Below are 26,731 nucleotides of genomic sequence, written 5' to 3'. Positions count from 1 at the left end.
GAGGCGAGGCTGCGAGTGGGGGAAGGGAGGCCAGGTTGTTCTGGCTTTCCACCTGTCTGGGAGGCCAGAGGTGAGGTCAGCTCCCCAGGGAACACAGGGTCTGCAGGGGCCAAATGTGGGACTGAGGTGGGGAGGGGGAGGTGGGGAGAGGAATGCAGGGACTGAGATTCTGAAGTGCCCGGTGGAAACCCTAGTCCTGAACCCCTGTCACCAGCTGCTTTGGGAAATTGCTTTTTTTTTTTTTTTTTAAGATTTCCTGCTTCCATTTCCCCACTTGTAAAATGACTAATGGGATCGAATAGCTGCATATAGCTTCGTGATATCCCCAGCTGAGGTGAGGGCTGGTAGAATTCGGGTGCTTCCGGGGACCTGCTGTTTTCCTGAGCTGATACACCTGGTGAGATTCTGGGGGCCTCCAATGGCCCTCAGAAGACCTGGGTTCAAGTTCTGATTTTGCCTTTGACTTTTTTTTTTTTTTTTTTTTTTAATCTATGACCTTGGATAAAGTTCTCCCTCACTCCTGGGTCACTGGGAAGATAAAATGTTATGTATGAAAGTCCTTTACAAAAGTGTGAAGGTTACTGTACAATAAAAACACGCAGGATACTGAAGAGACTCTAAGGGAGGAGAGGACTTGGTTCTTCCCTCAACAGGCTTGTTGTCTTAATAGTAACGATAACTCGCCGTCGAAGGGGCTTTCCTTTCTCAAAGCAGTCCCCCTTCATCATCTCACTCGATGGTGCCATGGTAAAAAAAAAAAAAAAAAAAAAAAAAAGAATAAATAAAAATTAAAAAAAATAAAACAGAAACAGCTGTGGGAGGATGGGAGGGTGTGTTCTGAACAGGGTTTAGTAGCTAACGGCTTGAAGGGGAGAAGGGGCTGCCGTGGAAGTAAGCAAGGACAGTGCTGGGGGCCTTGACATCCTCTGGATATCTGCTTCTCAGCCAAGTGAAACCATTTCAGATTTCGTTTGGAGGAGGTTTTCCCTCAGGCCAGGTAAAATGTAAATGATCGTTCTCAACTACTGCGGTGCCCAAGGCTTAAATTAAATCTAGGATTTTCGATTTTAGGTCCAGAATCCTATTGTGGGTGGGAAAAGCGGCTGCAGTGTGTTGGAAGAGGGAGCTTGGTGACTTTTATTCCTTTTAAGATGCATCCTTTGAAATTCAGAGTGCTGGTGATCAACTTCAAGGGCCTGCTACCCTCCTGAATCTCTCTTTCCCCCACCCCAGTACCCATCAAGTGGGTTAGCCCTGTGTTGTGAATCCTCACGCTTCGTACTTCAGCAGGCCCCTCAAAAGGCAGGTTCCTTGCAACGGGAAGTTATCTGATCCCCTGCAAAGCCCTTGTCCTTGGAGGAAGTCCAAGGCAGTGAGCATCCTTGGGGGAAGTCCAAGGCAATGAGCAACTCTGGTGCCTTGACTTTACTCCGTATCCTGAAGTTTGGAGTTGCCTGTCCCGGGCCCTCCGCATTCCTGGGGCCGGAAGGACCGTTTTGCTCCTTGCCAGGCCTGACACCTGAAGGGGTTTCTCCTTTCTGTGTCATGTCCGGGAGTTAAAATAGAGTGATACCAAAACCACCTTTGAGTGAGCCAGTGGCCGGATGTGTAGAGTCAGAAATAAGACCAGCTGATGATCTGGGCAGTCATTTACAGGTGGGCCTGGCCTTGGCCTTTTGGCCACAGTATCTCTGTCCCAGTGCAAAACTGACTTCCCTCAATTGCCTGGCCTCTTGGACATTGATACCTTGAGCTCCCGTCCATGGGTCATTCTGGGGCATGGCCAGTTGTCATGCTTGATGTTTTGCTGACCTGTAGGGACGGATTTTCTTCCCGTGAGTTCTTGCATGACACTGTGTCCTTCATCCTGGTAGGGAAGCTGGGGCATCAGCTCTTAACTGGGAATTGGAACCCTAGAGAGGGGCAGAGAAGAACAGGTGAGTTGAATTATGGATTTAACGGTGCCTTCTTCTGTGCTCCTCCTGGTCTGTTTGAAACCAACTGTCCTTACTTTGTGGAGAAGCAAATAGTGGAGAGGCATTTGTGCTGGGCTGGAAGGGAGGAAAATGGACCTTACAGCCTCTGCCCTACAAGCTGGGCTGGTGTGTGCTCAGTCCTGATGGCAGATGCCTCACTGAAGTGGATCAAGTCTCCGGCCAGGCTCTTAGGGCTGTAGGTACGTGGGTCTAGGGAGGTAGCGGGTCAGTACCTTCAGACACTCCCAGGGCTGCTTCACTTTCTAGGTTCCATGACCTAGAAGATTTTTTTTGTGACCCAGTCCATACCCCTTGCAGGTAGAAGCAGAATTGAATCGTCCCTCAGGAACGTAACTCCCAGGAAGGCTTTGCTGGATGCTTTGCCTTCTGGGGCTCAACCCTCCAGTACCTTCATTTTGTGCTTTGGGATGGGGCTGTGGTATTGACCGGGTCGCTCAAGATGGAGAGGGATCAGTCCTTTTTCCTTACTGGTCCTGTGTGTCCTGTGTCTCTCGGGTCCTGTTGTCTGTCGTTCCTTGGTATGTCCTGTCCACTGTCCTCAACTGATTCCACAGGAGAGCTGTTCTGTCTTCTCAACTTGTCATTTTGGAAGCAACCTCCTGGAACCTTGCTGTCACCCTCTATGCCCAGCCTTGCTGTGCCCCTACCCGCACTCCCACATAATTGAAAGAAAGCACTTTTCTTAGAAAACATCCTGCTGAAAAGCCCCCTAGTTCTCCCCCAACCCTGTCTTGGGTGGCCTTGGGGAATGAGGACTGAATTCCTGATTCCTCCGTTCTCCTTTCCCCCTCCCCTGCTTGCCCCGAAGAACAAGCTGGGCATTAGACTAATGAGAGCTGCCCGGCCAATCGCTGCTTTGAGAAAGTTTGGTTTGTGATCCTGTTTCATTAGGCTGATTGGAGCAGCCTTTACTCGGAGGTAGAGTCCCTCCCCAAGGGATTTTGCCTACAGTTACCCTAGCTGTCGCTGCCTGTGCATGCCCCTTCTGGACCGAAATGACTTCCCCTCCCCTCCCTCTTAGCTCCCCCCTCCTCCTTTTTTTGTTTTTATCCAGTGTCTCGCTTCCTCTCTCTCTCTTTCTCTCCCCATCTCCCTCCTGCTCTCCGCCTGCCTACAGCGCCACGCCGGCTCCCCAGCCTGGTCGGCCGATCGCCAGCCGCTGAGAGTTTGCCGAGCCGCCCCCTGGGGCCCCGCGCCGCCGAGTCCCGCTAAGGCGAAGACGCAAGCAGGCCGGGGAGAGCGCGGAAGAAAAACAAGCGGGCGCGCCGCGGGAGCCCCAGGAGGGCGGCGGGGTGGCGGCGGCGGCGGACTGGGCGGGCCGGCGCCGACAGCCTGGGGGAGCGCGCACCGGAAAGTTCGGCCCCGGCGGCGGCGCGCGCCTGCCTCGCGGCGCTCCGGGAGACGAACTTGCCCTCTCCGCGCGGCTCGAGCGGCAAGCGTTTCCCACCGAGAGCGGGCCGAGCGCGCCGCGGCCAGGGGTGGGGAGCGAGGCGGCTGGCGGAGGGCCCCGAGGGAGCGCGGCCGTCACGGGCCCCCATGCCTGCGGCCAACATGCTGGAGAACCTGCAGCCGCCCGCCCTGCAGGTGCCCGAGCCCCAGGGCGCGCCCGAGGGCAACCCACTCTGGTCCAGCTCGTCGACCCCCACGCTCCGCCGCCGGCGCTTCAAGATGCGCCGCATGAAGAACGTGCAGGAGCAGAGCCTGGAGGCCGGGCTGACCCGGGACCTGCCCGGCGTCCTGGCTGCGGGCAAGGAGTTCCTGCAGCTGCCGTCCATCGAGATCACGCCCTCCAGCGACGAGGACACCCCCTGGTCCAACTGCTCCACACCCAGCGCTTCTCCGCGCCGAAAGCGCTTCCTCCTCCGCAAGTGGCTCAGGGTGAGGGAGCGAAAGGAGTGCAGTGAAAGCAGGTACGTCCCTGCGCCGCCCCCCTGCCTGCTTCCCCTAACCCCTCCCCTGCCCTCCCCGGGGGGCGTCCTGGCCGACACCTCGTGGAGGAAAGCGGGGGCGGGGGGCTCGCCAGAGTGGGCTTCGGGCACCGATGCTCCCCGCTTGAGGGCCGCGGGTACTTCGGCTTCCACGCGTGTCGCCCCAAGCCGGGGCCTGGGGCCTGTGACTTCCTCCTGTGTCACACACCTGGGGGGCGGGGGGTTCCCGCCGCATTCCATCTCATTCCATCCTCATAGCAAAGTGAATGGTAAATCCATGGCACCTAATCTCTATTGAGCCCTTATCACGTGCAGGTCATGGCGGTGAGCACATTGTATCGCGAAAACTCTGCGTTAGGTACTACTGTATTGCCATTTAAGACGTGGAGGTAACACAAGGCGCGAGAGGTTAAGGGCCACCTCCCCTTAGACTCCTGTTGCTGAACTCCATTTCAATTTTTATGATGTATTTTGGCCACACCAGCTTGCCTGTCCTGGCCCACAGGTGTAGCCCATGTGCTGGAGTTTTCATTTTCTGCTACAGAGAGTCTTCCGACCTCTAGAGCTGCTCTATGCTACTCTGGTTTGTGCCGGCTACTTTTTTGCCTGGGTTAATGTGGCATCACAGTAGTGGGAGAAGTTCCCTTTGTCCTATCCATGTAGAAATCCATAGGGCAGCTCTGTTCGACCTTGGCTAGGAGTGTGTTGGAGGCAAGCCCACCGCCTGGTGTGGGGAGGTGAAGGATCCTTACTGGCTCTTTGGTACCATGGACTCTGCTCATTTACTTCCATATCTAGGGTCCTGTCTCTAGGGTTGTCTCATGTGGGGTTGCTGAAGGACTGGCCACCTTCCCCAGGACTCCTCCTCCCAGCCTGTTCAATTTCAGTCACTTCAATTCAACAAGTATTTACTGAATGTTCTCCTGAACGTGGTCTGGTACCAGCTGATGTCGAGGGGGTCCTGGAAGGAGAGGTGGAAGGGAGAAAAGGGAATGCCAACTTTGAGAAGGAGAATGGGCAGAGACTTGTATAAGCAATTAAGATTAAGACCTGTGAGTTTCACTCCTGTGGAGGAGGTAGAACCCTCGGGAGACATAATGATTTCTGGAAGCGGGAGTCTCGAACTGTGGCAAACACAGATGGGTGGTAGAAAAACAGCAGGAAAAGTATGAGGTCAGGGGCATGAGATCAGGAAAGGAGAAAAATATGGACAAAGGCAAAAAAAGCAGGGTGGTGGTACCAGGCTGGCTCAGCTGGAAGAGTCTGCCACTCTTGATCTCTTCAGGTCATGGGTTCGAGCACCATGTTGGGTGCAGAGATTACAAAAAATAAAATAATAGTAATAATAATAGAAAACATTAGAAAAAGAAAGAAGTAGGATGAACCTTGTGCCTTTGAGGGACACTGAGGAATCAGTGGGGTTATGCCAAGCGTTCCAGAATCTCTTTTCTGTTGACTGAAAGTGGTTATCCTTGTAGAGCTTTTTGTGGACTTGAGGAGAACAGTTCTTTCTGTCTGGTACCTCATCATGCCGCCCTTTCCACAGAGTAGAGGGGAGGAGGCCAAGCTTGGAGGGAGCTAATCTTTTTTTAATTCTTCTTCTTCTCTTCCATTTTCTTCTTCTTCTCCTTTTTTCTCTTCCTTTTTTTTAAGTAATCTCTATGCCCAATGTGGGACACGAAGTCACAACCCCGCTCTACCAACTGAGTCAACCAGGAGCTAATCTTGAATGAAAATAGTTCATCACAGTTTGTCAGCTTTCCCCTCGGATGTGAGAGACCCTAATAGAGACCCCGTTTTGATTTTGGGATTTGCCACACCTATTGAGGACAAAATATAGGGGAAAGAGGCTTGCATTGCGGGCCAGCATGAGGACGGAAGTGGATTTGGTTGGAATTAAGGAAGGCTTTCTTGGTTTTAGAGTTGTCTAAGAGAGTTATCTAAGGGTGCCATGGAATCTTCAGTATTCCTAAAATCGGGAATTGTTTTCACCTTTTAGGTGTAGATGAAGGCACGTCTTTTAAGTAATGGCTTGCCGGATTAAAAGAACATGCGTAAATGTGTAGAATAAAGGCAAATTCTGGATTTGAACCCAAATTGGTCGGACTTGGATCTCTACTCTTAACCACTGTACACTGCCTCGTATTGACATCTCTCTGGATCTTGGTAAACACAAAACTCCATCATGTGTAGGTCTTAAAAATGGAAGGCTTCTTGGAGAGAAAAGAAGCAATCGAATGAATAGAAACTTGTAGAAAGATGCCCAGCAAGATTCCTGGAGAAAAGGAGCTGGCGTGTGAGGGCGGTAGAGCAGAAGAATATTGGACTGGAAGCCAGAAGATTTCAGGGTTTTGGTTTTTTTTTTTTTTTTAATTTTTAAAGATTTTATCTATTTATTTGAGAGAGAGCATGAATGGGGGAGGTGGTCTGAGAGAGGGAGAAGCAGGCTCTGTGCTGAGCAGGGAGCCCGATGCAGAGCTCAATCCCAGGGCCCTGGGATCATGACTGGAAGGAACTTAAGGCAGACCTTTAACAAACTGAGCTACCCAGGCGCCTCCTGGAGATTTCAGTTTAAATGTCAGTTCTGTGGGACCTCGGATACCCCACTTCATTCACTGCTCTGTGCTTCTCCCCTTCCCATCCATGGAAGGGGAGACACGTCTTGGGAGTCATACACGGGAAAATGTTTTCCACACGTGAAAATGCCGTGTCACGGTGAAGGATTATTGTCTGTATTCTGTGAGTGTTTTGCGTGGCTTGGATTTGCTTGAGGGTATAAGCTTCCACACTCATGTCCTGGAGCAGCACCTGGGACCCCTCATCCGTTCCAGGATTGGAAAATTACTCTGCTCTGGCCTGGTTCAGCCAGGGGGGATTAGCATACCAGGCCCAGCGTGACATCCTCTTCCCATACCCCCTCCAGAATCTACCTCTCCTTGGGCCAGAAAAGCACCTTGCAGGCTGCCCTGAAGTCTGATGCAGCAGAAGGCAAGGGGGTGTTGGTTTTAAGTGCACAAGTTAAACACATAAAGAGGCTTGGGAGACCCCTCCCCCCGCCTTTTTCCCTCCTCCTTTAACCTTAGGAAGAAAGAAGTGCAGAAGATGGTAAAGTCAGTGTGGTTTGGGGAGCCCAGGATCTTGGGGTACAGTAGTGCAGTAACCCACGCCCAGTTTGGTCTGGTTCATCTTCGTATCCTCAGTGTCTAGCACGGTACTCGGCCTTTTATGGTGATCAATACGTGTTTGTTGGCGAATAAATTAAAAAGGAGAGAAAGAAGGGTCTTTTTTTCTCTACTGTTCGGAAGGGAATAATCTTTATTCATAAGTCAGGGAGAATTTCCTGGAGGAGATGGGTTCAGAGATGAGTTTTTTTTCCCCCCCGTGACAGCTTTATTGAGATATAATTTATGTACCGCACCATTCCCTCATTTTTAAAGTCTACAGCTCAGTGGTTTTTAGCATATTCCCAAGATGCACAACCTTCAGCACAGTCCATTTTAGAGCACTGTCTGGCCCCAGAAGGAAACCCCTGCCCTTTATATATATCGCCCTCAGTGTTCCTATCCCTCTTCTCCCGCCCGAGGCAGCCACGCATCTACTTACTGTGGAGAGCAGAGGGTTTGCTTTGCTTTGCTTTGTTTTAAAGTTTTATGTATTCATTTGAAAGAGAGAGAGCATGGGGTTGGGCAGAGGGAGACGGAGACAGAGAATCCCATGTAGACTTCCCGCTGAGCACTGAGGAGCCCAAAGCAGGGCTCAATCCCAGGACCCTGAGACCATGACCCGAGCCGAAATCAGGGGTCGGCCATTCAACCGACTGAGCCACCCAGGCGCACTGAGAGCAGGGTTTGGAACGGAGACCAGGTTCTTGGTGGCGGAAGCAGTTTGGGGGGATTGGCTTGAAGACGGGAATGGATGACCACGAGTGGCCTCGATGAGGGATGTGGAAAAAAGGGTGTTGGACGGATGGGCTGACTACTTGATTTCTGCTGAAGAGTTGGAACTTCACTTTATCAGTCAACAAAAATGCATTGAGATGCCCAAGACAGTGTGCTCTGTACACAGAGGGGACTCAGCTCACTGGGGAGCCACTATAGGTTCTAGAACCTGGGAGAGACTTGCGGAGTGGTATTTGAGGCAGCTAATTCTTGAGCCTTCCACGGTTCCTCCAGCACTGGGTCTGGGAATTGGTGTCTTAACCGTTATTTAACGTAAGATAGCACTTTTTTTTTCTTTTTCCTACTGGCCATGTTGCCTTCTGAGTTCCCTAAAAAGCAGAGTCTGAAGTTGATGGGTCAAGCTTTTGGAATTAGTACCTGCACGTCTCCCTAAATTCCTTGGCCATAACTGGTTATGGTGATTGTTCAAAACTCTCTGACCTCCCGGAATCTGGTGAAAAGTCAGAAATTGGGCAGTACCATGTCTGCCGGGATGGCATCCTGTCCTCGTTCCTTGGTGGGAGAGCGGAAAGCTGACAGGGGCCCAGCAAGCAGGTGTGGATGGCTCCCTGTAGGCTGTCTTTCCAGGGACATAGTGCGTTTCTGCTTCTCTACCCCCCAGGAATCCCCTGTATTGTTATTACTTGAGCCACCATGACCCCCTGGCGGTTCTGTCCCCTCGTCTGTGTGATATCCTCAAGCTGCTTAGAGTCCTCTCAGTTTGGAGTCTCAGGGTTTCTGCTCTGCGACCCACATCTGACCTCAGGCCTCTCACTGATTCTGCCCAGCCTGGTGGGCCAGGCTCTCCAGCTGCGGGTGCCAGCGGGTTGGCAGGTTATGGTATCAGTGATGCATTTATCTTGATTCTTCAACCTTCGGAGAGAGTCTCATTTCCGGATTCAGCTCCATTTCCAAGGGAGCAGGGTGGGCTGTGCCTCCAGATGCCCCGTGCATCACCTCTCTGCATACCCTGCCATGTCTGAGAGGCACAGGGAGGCTGGGAGAGAGAAATGTCATTCTTTTTTTTTTCTTTTTTAAGATTTTATTCATTTGAGGGAGAGAGAGAGAGAGAGAGCTCAGAAGCAGTTGGAACGGCAGAGGGAGAGGAAGAAGCAGACAGCCCATGAGCAAGGAGCCCGATGCGGGACTTGATCCTAGGATGCCTGGATTGTTGCCTGAGCCAAAGGCAGACGCTTAACCGCTTACCTACCCAGCCCCCGGGGCGCCTGAGAACTGTCATTCTTTCTTAACACAAAACAACAAAAACAAATGCAGAGGAGACCTGTGATTTGTCCCCAGATTAAGTAAGTAACTGGTGCTGGGTAAGGTGAAACTAGAGAAAGCCTTTACTGGACTGTATCCCTAAATCCTTGAGGGCGGGGACAGCATCTCACTATGTGCCAAGTCTCTTGCCAAGCGCCTTCAATACACAATCCCATTTAATCCTTGCAAGAAACCCCCCAGGCGGGTTTTAGGGCTGAGAAACAGAAGTTAGAGATTAACTCGCTCCTGGTCCCACCGAAGCAAGGGAGACATTTGAATCCTTGCAGAGTCTGAGCTCTCCACCGGGACACTATACCATCGCTCCAGGCTCTGGAAATCGTTGGTTCTCATGCATGTTTGAGAAAGCATACACGTGGAGGGGAAGGGCGTTAGAGAAGGTAGGAATGAGGTCAGCAGGATGGGAAGGGCTCCGGGGAGCAAGCTGTAGGGCTTGGGGGCCAGCACTGCCGTGGGCAGGGCGACCCACGCTGACCAGCCTGGGCAGACTGCTCCGTGAGAAGCAGCCAGCCTTTGACTGGAGATGTGGTTTCCAGATTCTAACAAGTTATGCAAACCGTGGAGGTGGAGAGGGAGTCCCGTGGGCTGATTCGCACTGGCCTGGCTCCTCTGTGGGAGTTGGTATTTTAAGAGTTTCCATGGTGGTTATGTGCTCAGGGGGCGCCCATTCTGTGTCAGGCAGGAGCCCGGCATGATCCCGGGGCCGATTAGCAGGTGACAATTCTGCGCTGTGCGGTTAGTTTCTCCTGGGTCCTCTCCATCCCCCAGTTGCCGGGCTGGTCACTGATAATTGCTTCTGGGGTAACGCTATTTTCCATTAAGGCGTCTGCATGGCTAAGCTGCCAGTGGGGAATTTCCTGCCTGACCTCCGTGCACGAGCCACTGGGCCCCGGAGCCGGAGCAAGTGTTCAGACACCGAACCAAGCTGGCCTGAGAGCTTAGGGACAGTTGCTTGGGTTGCGGTGTGTACAAGAGCTTTCTGCAGCCTGAGGGCTCTTTCTGGAGCTTTTGCCCTCTTCGGTTCTTACCTCGTCAGCCCACATCGGTGTGGTGATGGGTCAAGGGACTGTCATGTCTGGTGTGAAGGAAGATACAGCTTTTATACATCTCCTAGGGGTGGAGAGGGGGCCTGCCAGCTCTTGTCCTGAGACTTCAGCCCCTGAGCCATCTTCCTGCTCTCAGAGGAGATGGCAAAGCTTCCATCCAGGATGCAAAACTGAAAATCAAATATGGGTAGGACGGAGATGTTTCCAGCTGTGATAAAGAGATGTCAGGTGGTGGCTGGTTCCGGCACTCCCCCTCCGGCCCCCTGCAACTCTGAACAGCCACGTGCCACCTTCTAAAAATAGTCCTGGTGTCAAATCTTCTCCTCTGTTTCCCAGACACTGTGTGTCTGGATTTTCAATTCAAATAATATAGTTCAGAATCATCAGCCAGCGGTGGGCTGTGACTCAGCTAAGATCAGTGGGTGGAGGAGGGGAGGAGTAAGGAAATCTGGGATTCTCCCACTGGAGCCCCCCCATACGTCATTTTGGGTCCGATGGTATGAAGCCCTTGGTTCTGCCTCCTTCATACGCACTTGTGTTGAGATTCTGGTTGTTCAACTCTGATTTGTTGATGAGATAAAGAAATAAGGCCATAGGCACATCTCGGTGGCAGATCTGGGTTATGGCCCAGAACTCAGGCCTCTGACCTCAAGTCTGGGCCAGTTTCTAACTGTCTGTTCTCCGGAGCTTCCTGGGGCTTCGTGAGGTCTCCCCGTGTCAGCACAATGCTGCTGTCATGCCTCTTCCCTGCCTGCTGCCTCGTACCTACTTGGTCTGACCACAGAGGGTTTTAGTCTTGCTGCTTTTTGGTTGGCAAATTTAGTCAGGAAGTGAGGGGGCTGAGTGAGGGAAATTAAAAAAAAAAAAAAATTAAAAAAAAAAAAAACAACCAACCCACTTGGTTTTTCCCCTTCTTCCACAGCTATGGAAAAAGAATTTGCCTTGGAGGCCCAATGGGGGAAAGGAGGGCATGGTAACCCTTGCGTGATTTGACTCAACGATTAGGAAAATAAGGAAAAACATAGTGGACGGTTGGTTTAGTGACATCTTTTTGAGGCTCGGCAAGGATCTTCCAGCTTCTTAACAGAAGTTTTTGCGTCCTAAAAACCAGTAGATATTGTGTGTGGGATAAAATAGCTAGTCACCGTAAAATTTGGGGTAGTAAGGGAAAGGAAGAAAGAACTCCTCATTTCGCAATGCCATTGGCAGCATCTTCGGTGTATTATCACCCAGTATGTTTTCTCATTCAGGTTTCCTGTTTATTTCTTATTTATTTTAAAAATATTATTTACTCATTTATTTGACATACAGAGAGCACACAAGCAGGGGGAGAGGGAGAAGCAGGCTTTCCCGATGAGCTGGGAGCCTGACGCGGGGCTCGATCCCAGGAACCCGAGACTGTGACATGACCCGAAGACAGACGCCCAACCGACTGAGCCACCCATCATTCACGATTTCTTTTTAAGTTATACACATTTTGATTCATCGGCTCTTCTGTTACTTTGTCTCTGTCGAAGGTAGGGCAGGAGATCTGTCCCTAGGTTGAGGACAGGTGAGTCTGTGAAATAAGGGGGGAAAAAAGAGAATTTCTGCCGCACTGTTTTTGGAGGAGCCATCAGGATGAGATGCTTCTCCAGAGTAGGGGGACGAGCCCGCTCATCAGAGATGCCGCTTAGCCTCGTCCTTGTGGTTCCCATAACCAAGCTTATGCGTTCATGCCACTCTGACTCCACAAAGCCATCTGCCTTGATCTGGCAAGTGTTTGCCTTTTGGCTGGGCCATTACACTCCAGAGCTCTTACTGACCTTTTGTTTGCTGCTCAGGGTTGGATGGAATGGCAGTAATAAAGGTTACTCTGAACAGGGTGGAGCCTTTCCAGGGAACAGTTTGCCCTTAGCATGGGTGACAACATGTGTTTTTCTCTATCTTTGTCTGTGATGAACCACATCTTCCTGACGGGTGAAGACCTCATAAAAAAATTTAAAAAAGACTTCAGAAAGAGGATTGCACCGTCTCTGTTGGTTACCTCTTTCTGTGTTTCAAGGCCTGCTACTGAGCAAGTTCTTCCTCAGATCTGACTGAAATCCCCCGTGGTAAGGTTCAAACACATTTTCTCTAGTTGTGTCTTCAGTGAGGATGAGAGATGGGTCGTCATCCTTTGAGAACATTCCTTCAGAGACTTCTTCTTACTAGTAACATACGCTTTGGTTTGCGGATCCCGAGGGAAGCCCTTAGTTTGTGCTAGTCATTACTTGGACCTCATGGGTGTCTTGGGGCCCTGCGGACTTACTGGGGGGATTGGCAGCCCACCTGTGTCAGAAGACCAGAGTAGAAGGTGGCCCACCCATTCGGAAAGTTCCGAGGGACCCTGAAAGTTTCCTCTCTCTCCAATGCCTTCTCCATGCTTGGGTTGCTTCTCTGTGAGTTGACATGCTTTTTGTTTGTAGTTAGAGACATTCGACTGAAAAATCAAGAGAACTCAGGAGAGCTGATTCTCAGTTGAAACATTTATTGGACACGTCCTGGGCTGTGCTGGGTGCTTGTGCTACAGGGCTGGACATCAACGGTCCTTCCATTAAGGAGCTTCTGGCCTGTGTGGAGGGCAATGTGAAAAAGATCATTTCAGAGAATATGCACGTCACACTACAACAGCATTTAAAAAAAATAATAGGTCTGAGGAAAAACTTGGCTGGAAGGGAGAGGGGAGGAGGGTCCTAGGACCTAAATGACACCATTACGCTGTCTTCCTTCTCTGTACTCAGCTGCCACCTGTTAGTCCCGACATTCCAGCTCTGCATCTCTCCCGGACAATCTAGTCTTCATGGTGGATGGGATTTGGGGGATCATTTCAACTTGGAACAGACAGAAGTCCAAGGCTATGGAGTTGGTCAGCGGCAGAGGGGACTCCGGAGTACAGGTACCCTGCCGTCAGCTTGGAGATCAGCCTACCCCGCGTGTGGGGAGCCCATTCTGTGCGGGATAGAGCCCTGTCTTTATCAGTGAACTCAGGAAGCTCATGCAGACCTTGTCGCTGGATGGTCTTTCCAAGTCTTTCCAAGGACCAAGGCCCTAGCGCCAGTCCGGGGGACCATCTGAGGCAGCAGGAGCTGTTGTCTGGGGTTGAGCTCATTTTCTTGCTGTGTGATCCTGCACGGGTGACTCCATCTCTCCGGGTCTCGGTGTCTTTCTCCTCTGTCAAGTAGAGAGTATCCATTTCTTCTTCCTGTAAGATAGTTTAAGGAGACAAGTCTGGAGAGTTATGCTAATGTGATTATTAGTTAGTAAAAGTGACTTTTTTTGGTGGTCTGCGAGGCCCCCGAGTTTGCTCCTTGAGTTAGCGCAAGCTGGAACAGTGGTTTATTACTTCTTTGATTAATTATGAGATGTCGCTTTTGGGATCTACCTGTGGGTGCTGACAATGAACTCTTAAAATTCATGGGCTGCTCTTGTCCGTCTGTCTCTTCGGTGTCCATCTGCTTAAGGTTCTGACTCCGGGTTTCTTATTTCTCCCTCTCCTTTTCCTTTCGCCTCCTTCTCCTAGATCTACACACTATCCTAGGGCTGTTTCATCCACTTGAGTGGTTTTCATTATTTCTGTATGATGATGACGCTCCCATACCTCAAACCTCCTCTCTTTCCTGAGAAAGAAAATTCTGGTAGGCTCACACCTACGAGTGACTAATGGACATTTCGTGGGGATGCTCTTCAAAACTCCGTGTCATTGTCCTTGAACCAACCCTCATTCCCTCCCACCCAGTTCCTCTCCCTCAGTTCCTTGCACTGGGGATGGGGACCAGTCAGCTTCATGAGGCTTCCCTCCTCTGGGAGGGTGTTCTTCAAGCCCATCTTCCCAGCTCTACCACCGTTACTCCTCTCCAGGCCACCATCTCTCCCGTGTGTGTTCCTCAAGTGTCCTCCTCGCTCGTCTCCCTGCCTCCCTCAAGGGCCACGGGAGGGGCTGCAGCCAGAGTGGTCTTCACAGACACTGTTCTTTCAGCCGGAATTCCCCATTGGTAACACCACCCCACATTGCCACCCTGCCCTTCTTTTCTTCTCCTTTGGATCTTTCCTCCAGGAAGTATTTTCCAGACTCTGGTGTTTTTTTACTTGATTTAATTTTAATTTTATTTTAGATTTTGTTGATTTGACAGAGAGGGAGAGAGCACAAGTAGGGGGAGCAGCAGGCAGAGGGAGAGGGGGAAGTGGGCTCCCCACTGAGCAGGGAGCCTGACGTGGGGCTCAACCCCAGGACCCTGGGATCATGACCTGAGCTGAAGGCAGAAGCTTAACTGACTGAGCCCCCCAGGCGTCCCCAGACTCTGGTGTTTATTACGTGTCCTAATTTGTGACTGTGTTCCTCAATTGTGTTTATTTGGTCACAGTGCATCCTTTACTTGATCATAAGCTGTGAGGGCAGAGTTTATTTTATTCAGTGTTTGAATTATTCAGTGCCTGCTGAGCTCTTTGCGTGGAACATCGTAGAAGCTCAGTAAATAGTATTTGGGGAAGGAGTAAATAATCAAATGAATGAAGGACTGCACAGAAACTTGATTTTCATGGAATTCTGGTGTAAATCATTTTGCAAAGCAAGAAGTCCTCTTGAAGCTGAATAATTCCCCCCCCGCCCCCCGCCAATATCCCATTTATGTAAATCTGGATGATTACATAAGGGCTTGTTTGCTTTGGGCCTGTTGGTTTCTTTCGTGTTTTTATTTCGTTGTGCCGTCTGCATCTTCCATTGGACTCTAGATGCCCAGAGAGCAGAGACTGCTCTTCTTCTAAGGGTGGTCTCTATTCAGGGAATTTAACTTGGCATCCCTAGGTGGAGAGTGGCTGACGTTTCCTAAAACGAGGTTCCAGAAAGCAGGAACGGGTCAGAAGCAATATTTTGGCCAGGGGTTGACCCAGAGCCCAGGTACGGTCTGCAGAAAGGAGTAACTAACCCTTTTCCCACTGAAGACCTGTGGCAGTTTTGAAAGATGTTTTGAATTTTGGAGCTGTGGTTGCCATGGCAACCATACTTTTTCTGGCCTTCCCATTCCAGGTCAGGGCAACAGTTGTTCCTCTTGCAGGAGAGAAGGATTGGGGAATACATGTAGCCTTCCATTCTACCCTCCCTCCTCCCCAGTTAATCCACCAAATATTTATTGACCCCATGTGACGGGACAGGTGCCGTTCTAGACACCAGAAACTACAGTGAACGACATAGTTTCTGCCCCAGGAGAGCTTGCGTCCTAGAGAGGGGAGAGAGAGAGTGAAGAAATGAATGACGCCACCGTGATCCCTGTTTATTTAAAACCTAGTTACTTGGGCACATCCCCAAAAGAGAATTCGTCTATGTTCTGACACTTAGAACTCGGGGATTGTGAAAGCAAGGTCTTCCACCCTGCACTGCAGAGGAAGGGCAACGGGGGTGCCACCGAGGGCTGACCCTGGGAGCGGACCCCCTCCCACTGGCAGGCGGACTTCACTGGTTTGGGTGTGGGCATCCCGGAATGCAGACGCGTCTGCTGCTCTGACGTTTTCTAAGACCTCGGGAGACAGCGGTGCAAAGCCGGTTGTCTCTCTGCAGCTGTCGGATGTCAGGGCATTTGTTCTCCTGGCGTTTTCCTCTCAGCTCTAGCGGAGGCCAGGAGCCGAAGGGCATGCAGGAGAAACGGGCCTTCTTCATGCTACGTAGTGACAGCCTGAAGACAGGCCTCGAAGGCCGGGGACCGGGGCATCACAGGGTGTGGGGTCTGAACTCTTGAACTGGGAGCCCGAGGTGGTAGGGGGCAGGTGGGGGGGGACGGGTTACGGAGGAAAGAGGGGATACAGACACTGACACTTGCCATGGGAGCTTCCGGTCAGAGCAGCAGAGAATGGTGCCCGCGTGGACAGCAGTTAATCAGAATCTCTGAATCTGGGCAGCGTTTTATCCTTTTCAGAGTGACTTCCCAGGTCACGGGCTCCAGGAAGGCGGTGCAGAGGGTGATGACTCTTTGCATTTGCTCCAGCACCTGCCATGCTTCCCGGCATGTGCTCAGGGCTTGGCGGTCCATTGCTTCATCCGCTCCGGCAGCCTGTGGGGCAGGTGGAACGACCATGTCCGCTTGGTCCTTAAGAAAACTGAAACTCTGTACTGTGCCCACATCCGTACAACTCAGTAATGATGGAATCTGACTCCAGAAGAGGGGTCCTGGCTCTTTTAATATGGCCTTGTTTGATACTGTGCAAAGAATACATCTGCCCATGTAACACCATACTGAGGTTTATGTGCGTGTGCTGACGATGTAGGTGATGAAAATCCACAGGAAATGGAAAATAGAGACCAAACACTGTATGTAAGACACTCTTTCAGCGGGCCTCTACTCTGTTAAAGCAGCTGCTCCGGTGGAAAGCTCTGGCTGGATTTTTACCTCCCCTGCAGGACACATGAAACATTCAGGCTGCCCCAGTGAGGAACGTTCAAATTCTGCCCGCCTGTAGGGCTTTGGCTGCTCTGTGCCAGCCACTGGGCTCTGCTCTGGAAGGATTTAGTCTAGTTTATTTATTGTTCATTCATTCATTTGTTCGCCTGCAAGTTTTTATTGAGCATCTTTCAGGCAGTCAGTGCAAATCATGCAAATAAATGTAAAACCTGGAAATGTGGCAGGTGTCTCCAAGGAGAGGGCAGCAGAAACTGTTGCATTTGGTCATCGTGGTGAAGGACATCCTCTCTAGCAGGAGACCTTCCTTTGTAAATGGAGCTGGATGGTCATGTTGTCTTATGAGAACAGAAGCAGATTACCGTTATTCATTTAATTCTAGGGCCTGGCTCATTCACTTCACAGAGTAGACAAAGGTGGTTTGTGCTTTGCTGAATGGGGAACCCCAGCCATGGGCCTGGGGTAACCTGGCCCACTTCACTTCTCTCTTTTCTTCGGAACACAGGACCGCCAAACTTCCCTTTGGCTTTCTCTAGCAGAGGATAGGCAGGGGAATTTTTCTTCGGAACACAGGATCGCCCAACTTCCCTTTGGCTTTCTCTAGCAGAGGATAGGCAGGGGAATTTTTCTTCGGAACACAGGACCGCCCAACTTCCCTTTGGCTTTCGCTAGCAGAGGATAGGCAGGGGAATTTTTCTTCGGAACACAGGACCGCCCAACTTCCCTTTGGCTTTCTCTAGCAGAGGATGGGCAGGGGAAATAAAAGTTCTGTTTTGTTTCTCATTCCTTTGATGCAAATGATTCCAAAGTGGGGCATTTTGGAATTACTATGTGCCTGTTTCTGACCTTAGTCCCCATAGCCATGAAGAGTTTAGAGTCCTAGAGGATCTGTCCCCAGTTGCCTACCAGCTTAGGGCCCCTCTGAGTGACAGGTGCTGTTTGGAAATAATTCACTTTCACTGTCTTAATCAGCTCAGTAGTGTCCTGGGCGGGTTAGTAAGAAACGTTGAACATGTGCAGATAAACCCAAACATACTTGTCCAGGTTTAGTGGATGGGTATCAGAGAATGAATGAAGTAGTAATAAATAAATAGACCTTTAAAAACACATGTCTTATGAGGGACTACTGGGTGATTCAGTCGTTTAAGCATCTGCCTTTGACTTAGGTCATGATCCCAGGGTCCTAAGATCAAGTCCCTCATCAGGCTCCTTGTTCAGCGGTGAGCCTGGTTTCCTTCTGCCTGCTTCTCCCCCTGCTTGTGTGTGTGCACTCCCCCCGCCTCTTTCTCTGGCAAATAAGTAAAATCTTAAAAAGAAACAAAAAATATATTGTGGATCTAATATGAATATATTATATAAGTATGTGTGTGTGTGTGTGTGTGTGTGTGTGTATTATGTATTTTTAAACTCTGGATATCCCTAGGGCAGGTGAGGTGGTCTTTGGCCATCAGCAAAAAAATTTTAATTTGCTGATTGAATAGGATACTTGTCTTGATGTTCGCTGGTGGGTTAGATCCATCCACCCCTCGGGGGGACCGAGAGACTTGGCCTGCCCCGTTCTAGATGAGTCCAGGCTAAGCCCAGCTGGAGCTGAGGGATGGGACGTCCGGAATCACAGGCGGCTACTGATGGTGAATTTGAGAGGGACCGGGGACAGCTGAGACATAGAATGTGTTCCTACCCCTTCCAAGGCTCTTCATCCTTGTTAAATACCATTGATAATGCCCGGGCTGACACCGTTCCTCACCAGCGGAGAGGGCTCCCCAGGGGCTGAGTTTGACTTTTATTCCAGTAGCAATTTCCAGCCTGCTTCTATACAAAATTCCAGCCTGGAGCGAACTTCCTCCCCTCTGGCCACTTCGCATCTTCAGTTTCCTCCCGCAGAAAGAGGGCACCGTGCTAACACCGACCTTGTAGGTTGGCGTGGCGTTGAAATAAAGGCGAGGCATCTCTCCAAGTGCCTGATGTGTGGTAGGCACTCTCTTTCCCATGACTTCTTTCTCATCCCTTTACATTTAAGGGAAAGAAGTGTTTCCACATTGGTGTCATTTTCCGATCGGTGCCGAGCTCATCTGATGCGAAGGGCAGGCCATGGGGCTTGTGGTTGTCTGTCATTGCAGTACCTTTGCTGAGTCATTTGGGGTTGGCAGACCTGGAAAAAAATAGTGGTCCAGAGGGCGGTTAGGGCTGTGTGTGATCAAGGAAGGCAGCTGGTGTCGTCTGCTTCGCATTTCCTGATGCGCTTCTGGACCCCGGTCCCCCTTCTCATGGGAGAGGGACGGGGACATGGAAGCCACCGGGGGGATGTTGCGCCTCTGTTGCCCAGAGCCGGGCTTCCCTGATGTGGCTTCACGAATCTTTGATTTGAGCTAGATCAGTATTTCATAAGGCCTGGCGGAGAGCTCTTCATGAATGGATTGTCTCCGGGGTTTGAAAGGAGTGACGTTCTTTGATATGAGGCGTAATTAGGAGAGAAGATGCTGTTGGTGCTGGGGAGAAGATGCCGAGGGAGAACTTTTAGGAAAATGAGAAGATCTTATAGAAAAGAGCCAAGGTAAGATGGAAACACTGCCTTTGAGATGTGAGGCATTCGTGAGATTCGGGTGGTTTTGTGTGTACTGTGCAATGCTGAGTCCATCTTTCGTGAGACTCTGACTGTGGAAGTAGTACATGCCATTCTTGTATTTAGAGACTGTATTAACTTGCTTTATCTGTGTGTTTTATGAGGACTTAGCCGTATATTAGTAAGAGGGTTGTGATAGGTTATATCCCCGGCGACATCGGCGATAAATGTGGTTTTGAGTGTGTACTGTGGAGGAGCTCTCTTTTCTGTTCAGGGAAGTAGGAAAGCAGATGTTTACGTCTGGGCTGTCACAGTACACAGATATAGAATGAAAGGAAAAATAATTGATTAAACTATAATCTGTGTTTCCATTAGGACAAGCTAGAGATTCATTAGGGTGCATGAAAATCAAAACAAAATTCCCTAGAATCTTCTTCTGAATTCCCTTCCAAATTAAAAATACTTCAAGTTAAAAATGCCCGAGAGGCCCTTCTGATTATATGTATTCCCCTTCGGTCGGTCATTGGTCCTGCGGGCCCTTGTCACGCAAACTGCTGCCTGAGTCACTCAGTCTGACCCAGTTGGTGAAGTCGTGTGCTGTGTAGTGAGGTGGGTGGATTCAAGTCCAAATTCTGCCACTTTTTATCGATGTGAACTTCAGCATCTTTATTTTTTTTGCTTCCTTGAAACTCCTCAGTTCCCGATTTTATTACCTTTATAATACTTTTTTTTAAGCCTTTATTACTTATTTGACAGAGGCACAGCAAGAGAGGGAACACAAGCAGGGGGAGTGGGAGAGGGAAAAGCAGGCTTCCCGCACAGCAGGGAGCCCAGTGCAGGTCTCCATCCCAGGACCCTGGGATTATGACCAAGCTGAAGGCAGATGCTTAACCAACTGAGCCACCCAGGTGCCCCACCTTTGTAATACTTTTAACTTGTGGGTTTTGGTTTTGTTTCGTTTTCGTCTGTGTTGATGACTGATCTCTCCCCTCTGCATCCCTGCTGCGAAACCACGAGAATCTGAGGTTTCTTTTTTTTAGAATATGTGCTGCCGAAGGGAGCACAGAATTTGAGGTTCTTAAGCTCTGGGGCCCGGCCTGCGACCATGTCTCCAGGGGTCAGAACAGAGCTGGTATCTGGTAAACCCTCACCAACAGCACGTGATGTGGACAATCGCTGGAATGAACAGCTAGTCGTACTTCTCCTTGTCATGAGCGGTGGCACCGAAGGTCAGAGAAAGGAAGGAAGGTTCCTGTAGCTGAAGGGCAGCCTGGGGTTGTGGGGCAGAACTCTTGCTCTCAGGGTAGGGCCAACTCGAGTTTTATTTTTTGCAGTGCTCTCAAATACCCTTGTGGCTTTGTATGTGTCTCTTCTTTCTTTAGTTTCCTGTTCTGGAAGGGAAAGAGTGAGACAAGATCATCCTTTAGGCCCCTTCTTGTATATGGATTGGTCCACGATTTTATTACAAGAATTATAGACTCTGATCAAGGCGATAAGCTGGAAACAGTCACAATAAAAGGAAGCAGGAATCCAGAATCGAGAGTGCAGGAAGCGAGCCAGGAAGTCCCATGTGTCTCTGCGCCTGTGAATTGCCTTTCCGGGGACCTAAGCTACAGGTTGCTGTTCTTTCTCACCCCCCACTGCCCAGCCCGGGGCCACCTCACCCTTCTGGTTCAGGCCACACAGCGCCTTTCTCTGCCAGTCGCTTAGCTTTCAAAGCAATTTTCCTAGTAATCGTCTTTAAAATCTTACTGAGCTTCATTGCCCGTTGAAGGCCAAGAGGGGCCTTTGTGGTGGTCGGGCTTGCTCTGTTCTACCCAGAGGCACACTGAGGTCCAGAATGGTGAGGCTCCTTGCTCTGTGTCCTGCCCCGTCAGTGGCGGAACCAGAGCTGGACCCGGACTTCTGAACCTGGCCCCAGTGCTACTAAGCTTGTGCTCTGTTTTCCATGTTTTTATTTTTAATACATAGGAGTGTGACTGTGTGCATGACTCCAGGAGCAGAGCATACGGATGGTACATAGAACCCAGCTGGGGGGCCCTGAGATCTTCCCGTAGCCCACCGTAGTGGCCTCCCGCTCTCACTCTGGGTACAAGGCCCACAGAAGAGTCCTGCTGTAGACTTTCTTACCATTGGGTGAGCAAGGTGGGAGTATGGAACAAGTCAGCACAGATTTATACCTTGCCTTGCATGTGTTTTGCACGATGCTTGGAGTGGAGCAGGTGGGGATACCAGAGAAGAAGACAGACCTGTCTTCAGGTGTGGGCAAGCAGAGGCAGTAGGGGATTCTAGATTTCTCCCTGGCCTTCTCCTACCTCCTGTAGTCAGGCACCTCCTCAGATCTCTCCCTCAGGGGTTCCACACCCTTTCTTTGAGCCTTTGCCGTCTGTGCCTCAGCTTCCTTCTAGAGGCCTCCATCCTAATCCTCTGCTTTCTTCGGGTAAACAGTGCTGTTTCCAGAGTCTTTAGTACTTCCCTGATCACCTACAGGATGAAATTTAATCCCACTCCTGGGACCCACGGGCCCTTTGTCATGCAGATTTTGCTTTCTTGCCTGTGTTCATCTCTTGCCAAAAAGAGCCTAGTCTTCACCCCCCAGCAGGGTGAGCCTGAGGCCCTTGACTGAGCAACAAACAACTCTCTGCCAAGTCTTCCTGAGCGTTTGCCGATTTCTCCGCTTAGAATATGCCGTCTCAGATGCTTCCTCCTCCGTGAAGCTCTGTCCAGAGTCCCGTGGAACCCCAGGTGTTCCGTCTTGTGCTTGGGTAGTGTGCTTTGTGGAGACACCTTTTCCTATCCCACCCTCCGTGAAGAGGTTCGCTTATTGTGTGTAATCTCATTACTCGATGGAAGGACTCTCCATTGGAGAGTGAACTCCTTCAGGACGGAATGTATTTTCTTTTTCCTCTTTCGTCTTGGTGTTCCCTCCAGTGGAGCCTGGCGCATAGTAGGTGCTTGAAATGCTTGTTGAATGAGGACGTGATCGCACTTAGTAATACTAAAATTAAGTCAAGGGTAGAGTACTGTTATCTTTTGTTCCCCCAAGAAGGAGGAGTCATTTCAAATGCTGTAGAAATGTCAGAAAGAATTGAGGTAGGAAAAAGGCCCCTATAGTGCTTTACTCGGTAATGTTTGATAATAGGATAGTTTGCGGAAAGCACTCGAGATGGGAGCTTGAGTGAGGAAGTGAGCAGAGGGGTATGGATGGAGCTAGTGGAAAGCACCAGTCTGAGGAGTGGGGAAATGAAAAGAAAGCGGACAAGGTGGGTAACCTCAACACTCAAAGAGTATGATGAAACCAAAAATGATCTGAGCCCACGTTGGGTGACTATTTGCCCTCTTGGGGCAACTGGACATCATCAGTTCCAACTTACCCCCTCAAAGTGGGGCTGCCTGCCAGCCGCGCTGCGGAATGGAGGCCGCCCATTGCGTTCCGTGTCCCTCATATCACCCTGAGAAGCCAACAGACGTAAAGAAGAGCTTGAAGCAGATCCGTTTCTTGATTCTCTAGGTTAATGGCATCCCAGGCAAGGGAGCATTGAGAGGCCAGGGGTTTTCCCTGCTCCTCGTAGTGCACCCCACCCCCATTTTACTATGGAATGTGAGTAAAGAGCAAAAAAGACAGCAGCACACTGAGTGATGAGAACACGTGGGGCAGGTCTGCACTGGTGGGATCCTCTAAGTCTCAGCTCTGCAGATGGTCCGTTACCCAATGGGAGTGGAGCTGGCTCATCCAATTCCCCCAGCCCCGAGTTGGTTCTCCTTAGTCGGTGAGGCATCAGATTAACCACCTAATGCTCTCAGCCCAGCAGAGTTGCACAGAGGACTCAGCACACTTGCGGGCTTTAGGCATCACAGCCCAATTGCCTGCCTGGCCATGGGCTTGGAAAAGCACATATAGGAAGTTGTGGTAGGGGGCGCTGTATAGGTCAGAAAGAATCCCACATGGTAGAAGGGTTATAGTTAGAGCGATTAACTCTTGAAGTCAGGGTGAGTGGGGTATTTGGTAACAGAAAATGGCACACTGTTATTCTCCATGTAAAGAAATCGAGAAATCAAGAACAGACAGAATGGAATTGGGATAAAAAAGAGGCATGTTGTTTTCCTCGAATACTGACTTTTAAGTGAGATCATATGTGAAAAAGGGTTATTGTAGGCGTTCAGTACATGTCTGTTGTCCTTCCTCTGTGATACAGCGTTTTGGTGATTCATACTTATCTTTATACTTCAGGCTTCATTTCTAAACATACTTTAAGATTCTTTTTTTTTTTAAAGATTTTATTTATTTATTTGACCGAGAGAGAGATCACAACTAGGCAGAGAAGCAGGCAGAGAGAGAGAGGAGGAAGCAGGCTCCCTGCTAAGCAGAGAGCCTGATGCGGGGCTCGATCCCAGGACCCTGAGATCATGACCTGAGCTGAAGGCAGAGGCTTAACCCACTGAGCCACCCAGGTGCCCCATACTTTAAGATTCTTGAGGGTAGGGCTAGGTCTTAGGTTACTTTGCCTCTACTGCCTTCTAGCATGGAACTTGGGTCACCCAAAGCCTGCTTTCTCATCTTTCCTCTGTTGGCAGGTTGCCGTTCGAAATATTCTTTGAATGAGTCTTGAGTGAGTGGATCATCTACTTTGTGGATCATGAAAATCTTTTTTGTGCCCTTTTCCACGAGGGTGGATCCTACATTTGAACTTGAAGGGGCAAAATGGATATAGGGCAGGGCTCTGTGTGAGTGTGTGTGTGTGTGTGTGTGTGTGTGTGTGCGCGCGCGCGCGCACATGTGTGTTTCATTAACATTTTCAAAACAAAAATAAGACTTGTGGATTATTCAACTTCTGTTTCCTTTTGTTCCGTAAGCTAAATTACACGTATCTATTGCCTTCTTGCTAATGAAATGTGCCCGTGAGTGTGTACTTTATAAGAACATTGTCCAAGTGCTTGGCCAGGAAGATATGGTGTCCAGCTGTTAACTCACATGTTCTGACTCCTGGTCCATTTAGTGCTATTTCTTCCCCTGGCCCCTCAGGGGCTCTCTGTGAGTGCTAAATGACCAGAGTTCTTTGTTAGGACTGTTTGTTATTTCTTCTAATTGGAAAAAAAACAGGATAATGGTTTTACTATAAACCAGTTTTTCCAGAGGCCAAGGGCAAATGAAGTTGGATGGGGGATGGGGCTAGGTGTGAGGCAGGGAAGCTGAAGGGACTCTTTCTGGAACACAACACAGTCTGCAGTCTTTGATCTGCACAGGCCCTCCATGTATCTGGCAGTTTGTCTGTGATAGAGTTTCTGGGTCAGTACCCCTCCCCCGCCATGTGTCCTTTGCCATTTAGGACACAAGAATTCCTCCTGCTTTCCAGATGCATCAGCCCCTTCTCTCCCCTTGGCTTTCTGGGGCAGGATATAAGTCTATTTTATTTATTTATTTATTTTTAAATTTTTATTTGAGGGACACCTGGATGGCTCAGTTGGTTAAACGTCTGCCTTCCACCCAGTGTGAGAGCCAGGGTCCTGGGAGCCACCCAAGCATTGGGCTCTGCTCAGCGAGGAGCCTGCTTCTCCCTCCCCCTCTGTCTCTCCTTTCTTTTCTTTTTTTTTTTTTTTAAGATTTTATTTATTTATTTGACAGACAGAGGCAGACAGAGAGAGAGAGGAGGAAGCAGGCTCCCCGCTGAGCAGAGAGCCCGATGCACTGCTGGATCCCAGGACCCCAGGATCATGACCCCAGCCAAAGGCAGAGGCTTTAACCCACTGAGCCACCCAGGCGCCCCTGTCTCTCCTTTCTGCCTACTTGTGCTGTAGGATTTTTTTCTCTGACGGTGCCCACAGTTCTTAGTCACACCGCTTCGAAGAATGAAGACGTAGACCAGACAAAGTGGTGGACAGCAAAGAGAGGCTTAAGAGAAATGGCCAAGGGATAGTACAAAACTCTCCAGGAGGGAGGGACTCCAGGGGGTTGCCTCTGGTGCTTCTAATTCTGCTTGTTGGCAGCTGTTTTAATCTGATCAACCCTGTCATCCAATCAGGCTTTTGTCATCTGCTTGTCATGTGGAAAAGGGTGGAGGGCTCCTTCCAGGGTGGGTGTAACATCACCTTTCAACGGTGGTTTCCTCTTGGGGGCCATATTTGTCCCCACCTGTCTGTCTTCCAGTTATTCTTGGTCACTTGTGCACTCTCTCAGTCTCTCTCTCTGTCAAACAAATGAGTAAAATCTTTAAAAGAAAAAAAAAGATTTTATTTGAGAGAGAGAGCCCTCACGAGCAGGGGGGAGGAGCAGAGGGAGAGGGAGAAGCAGACTCCCTGCTGAGCGCAGAGCCCGGATGCACAGGACCCCAGGATCATGACCCGTGCCCAAGGCAGCTACTTAACTGACTGAGCCCCCCAGGCTCCCCAACACAAGGCTTTCTATATCCTCCCTGCTTTGTTACCTCCAGTACTCCCACACTTTCAGCTGAAGGAGTTTGATTCTGGTTAACTAGAGGGAAACAGGTGGTGCCAAAATTAGCTACCAGTTGGGAAGCTGTAGTCATAAAACATCTTGAAAGCATATTTATTCTTCATTGGGATTGGGCTTTAGAGAAGTAACACAGACTCCTGCCACTTTTTTCTGGGCTTTGAAAATGGCTCTTGCGGGAGTTCGCCAGCCATTTCTGGGGAACCAGTTGCCCCAAGCTATTCTGAGCTATTCCAAGCCCTCCATCGGGCTGCTGCTTCTGCTTCTGCGGGCGGTAGACCGGCCACCAGCATGGCTCCCCACACTTACTTCTGTGCTGAGGCACTCAGGATGCTGGCATTCTTGCCCTGTGGCCTGCCCACCCCTCCCCAGTCCTGCCCTCACACCTCCAAGGGATGGCGCTCACCTCTCTGGTTCCCAGACGCTCCCTGTGGACTTCAGGCCAGTCCTTCCCAGGCCTGGCGCTAGCTGGAGGAAGTCCTCTCCTACCCCGGACACACTGCTCTGTCTCACTTGGCTTCCAGCCGCTGATTGTCCTCGAGACAGCTCTGCTCTTCTGCAGAAGCTGTTCGAGAACTTGTTTATTTCTGTGGTTTCACTTGTGGCCTCGTGATCTCATGGCAGGTGCCATTACCTGGCGAACTGTCCTGTCTCACATCGGCCCCTGTTGACGGGTCAGAGCAACTCTTGTCACGTCTCTTTTTCGTTTTTAAATTAATTTTTTAATTAATTAAATTAATTTTTAAAAATTTAGTTGACACACAATGTTACATTAAGTTTCGTGTGTACACCGTAGTTCCATAACCCTGCACGTCATACTCTTCTCTTGTTCCTTCTCTTTCATGCCATCAGACTTCCCAGATGCTCTTGTCTTGTGGCCGAGGGCAGCCTCCTGCAAAGACAGTTGGCAGTTGCAGCAAGATGAACATTTCCATTCCTCCCAGGCTCCCTTCCCCACCCCGAACTTCACATTTCCCCCACTCTCATCTTTGAGGTCGGTGGTTCCTGCCACTCACCTCTTCCCAGCTTTAGGTGAATGCCACGGCCAGCGTTGTCCTGTACTCAGGGTCATAGAACGGGGAATTCAGGGACAGAACCCCTGTACTGAAACCCTGTTTTCCTT

At 50.1% G+C, this 26,731-nt stretch overlaps 1 protein-coding gene across 7 annotated transcripts in view; it reads left to right on the top strand.

Annotated features, from left to right (window-relative positions):
• Nucleotides 1-26,731, top strand: part of GRAMD1B (GRAM domain containing 1B) — a 243,764-nt gene that overhangs the window by 68,754 nt on the left and 148,279 nt on the right. For 3 of the 7 annotated variants that reach the window (XM_046014342.1, XM_046014344.1, XM_046014341.1), the window contains exon 1: nt 3,090-3,907. The exons of 1 other annotated variant lie outside the window; for it this stretch is intronic. In XM_046014342.1, the coding sequence (XP_045870298.1) occupies nt 3,534-3,907 (374 nt within the window). In that variant the 5' untranslated portion in view covers nt 3,090-3,533. Of the gene's footprint in view, nt 1-3,089; nt 3,908-26,731 lie in introns of those variants that run through there. 3 more of the 7 variants (XM_046014346.1, XM_046014345.1, XM_046014343.1) reach the window with 2 other exon arrangements.

The sequence above is a fragment of the Meles meles genome, chromosome 8, assembly GCF_922984935.1.
Source record: "Meles meles chromosome 8, mMelMel3.1 paternal haplotype, whole genome shotgun sequence".
In the NCBI taxonomy this organism is placed as follows: Eukaryota; Metazoa; Chordata; class Mammalia; order Carnivora; family Mustelidae; genus Meles; species Meles meles.
Note: the sequence above shows the minus strand (reverse complement) of the source record. Positions and strands in the feature narration are given on the sequence as shown.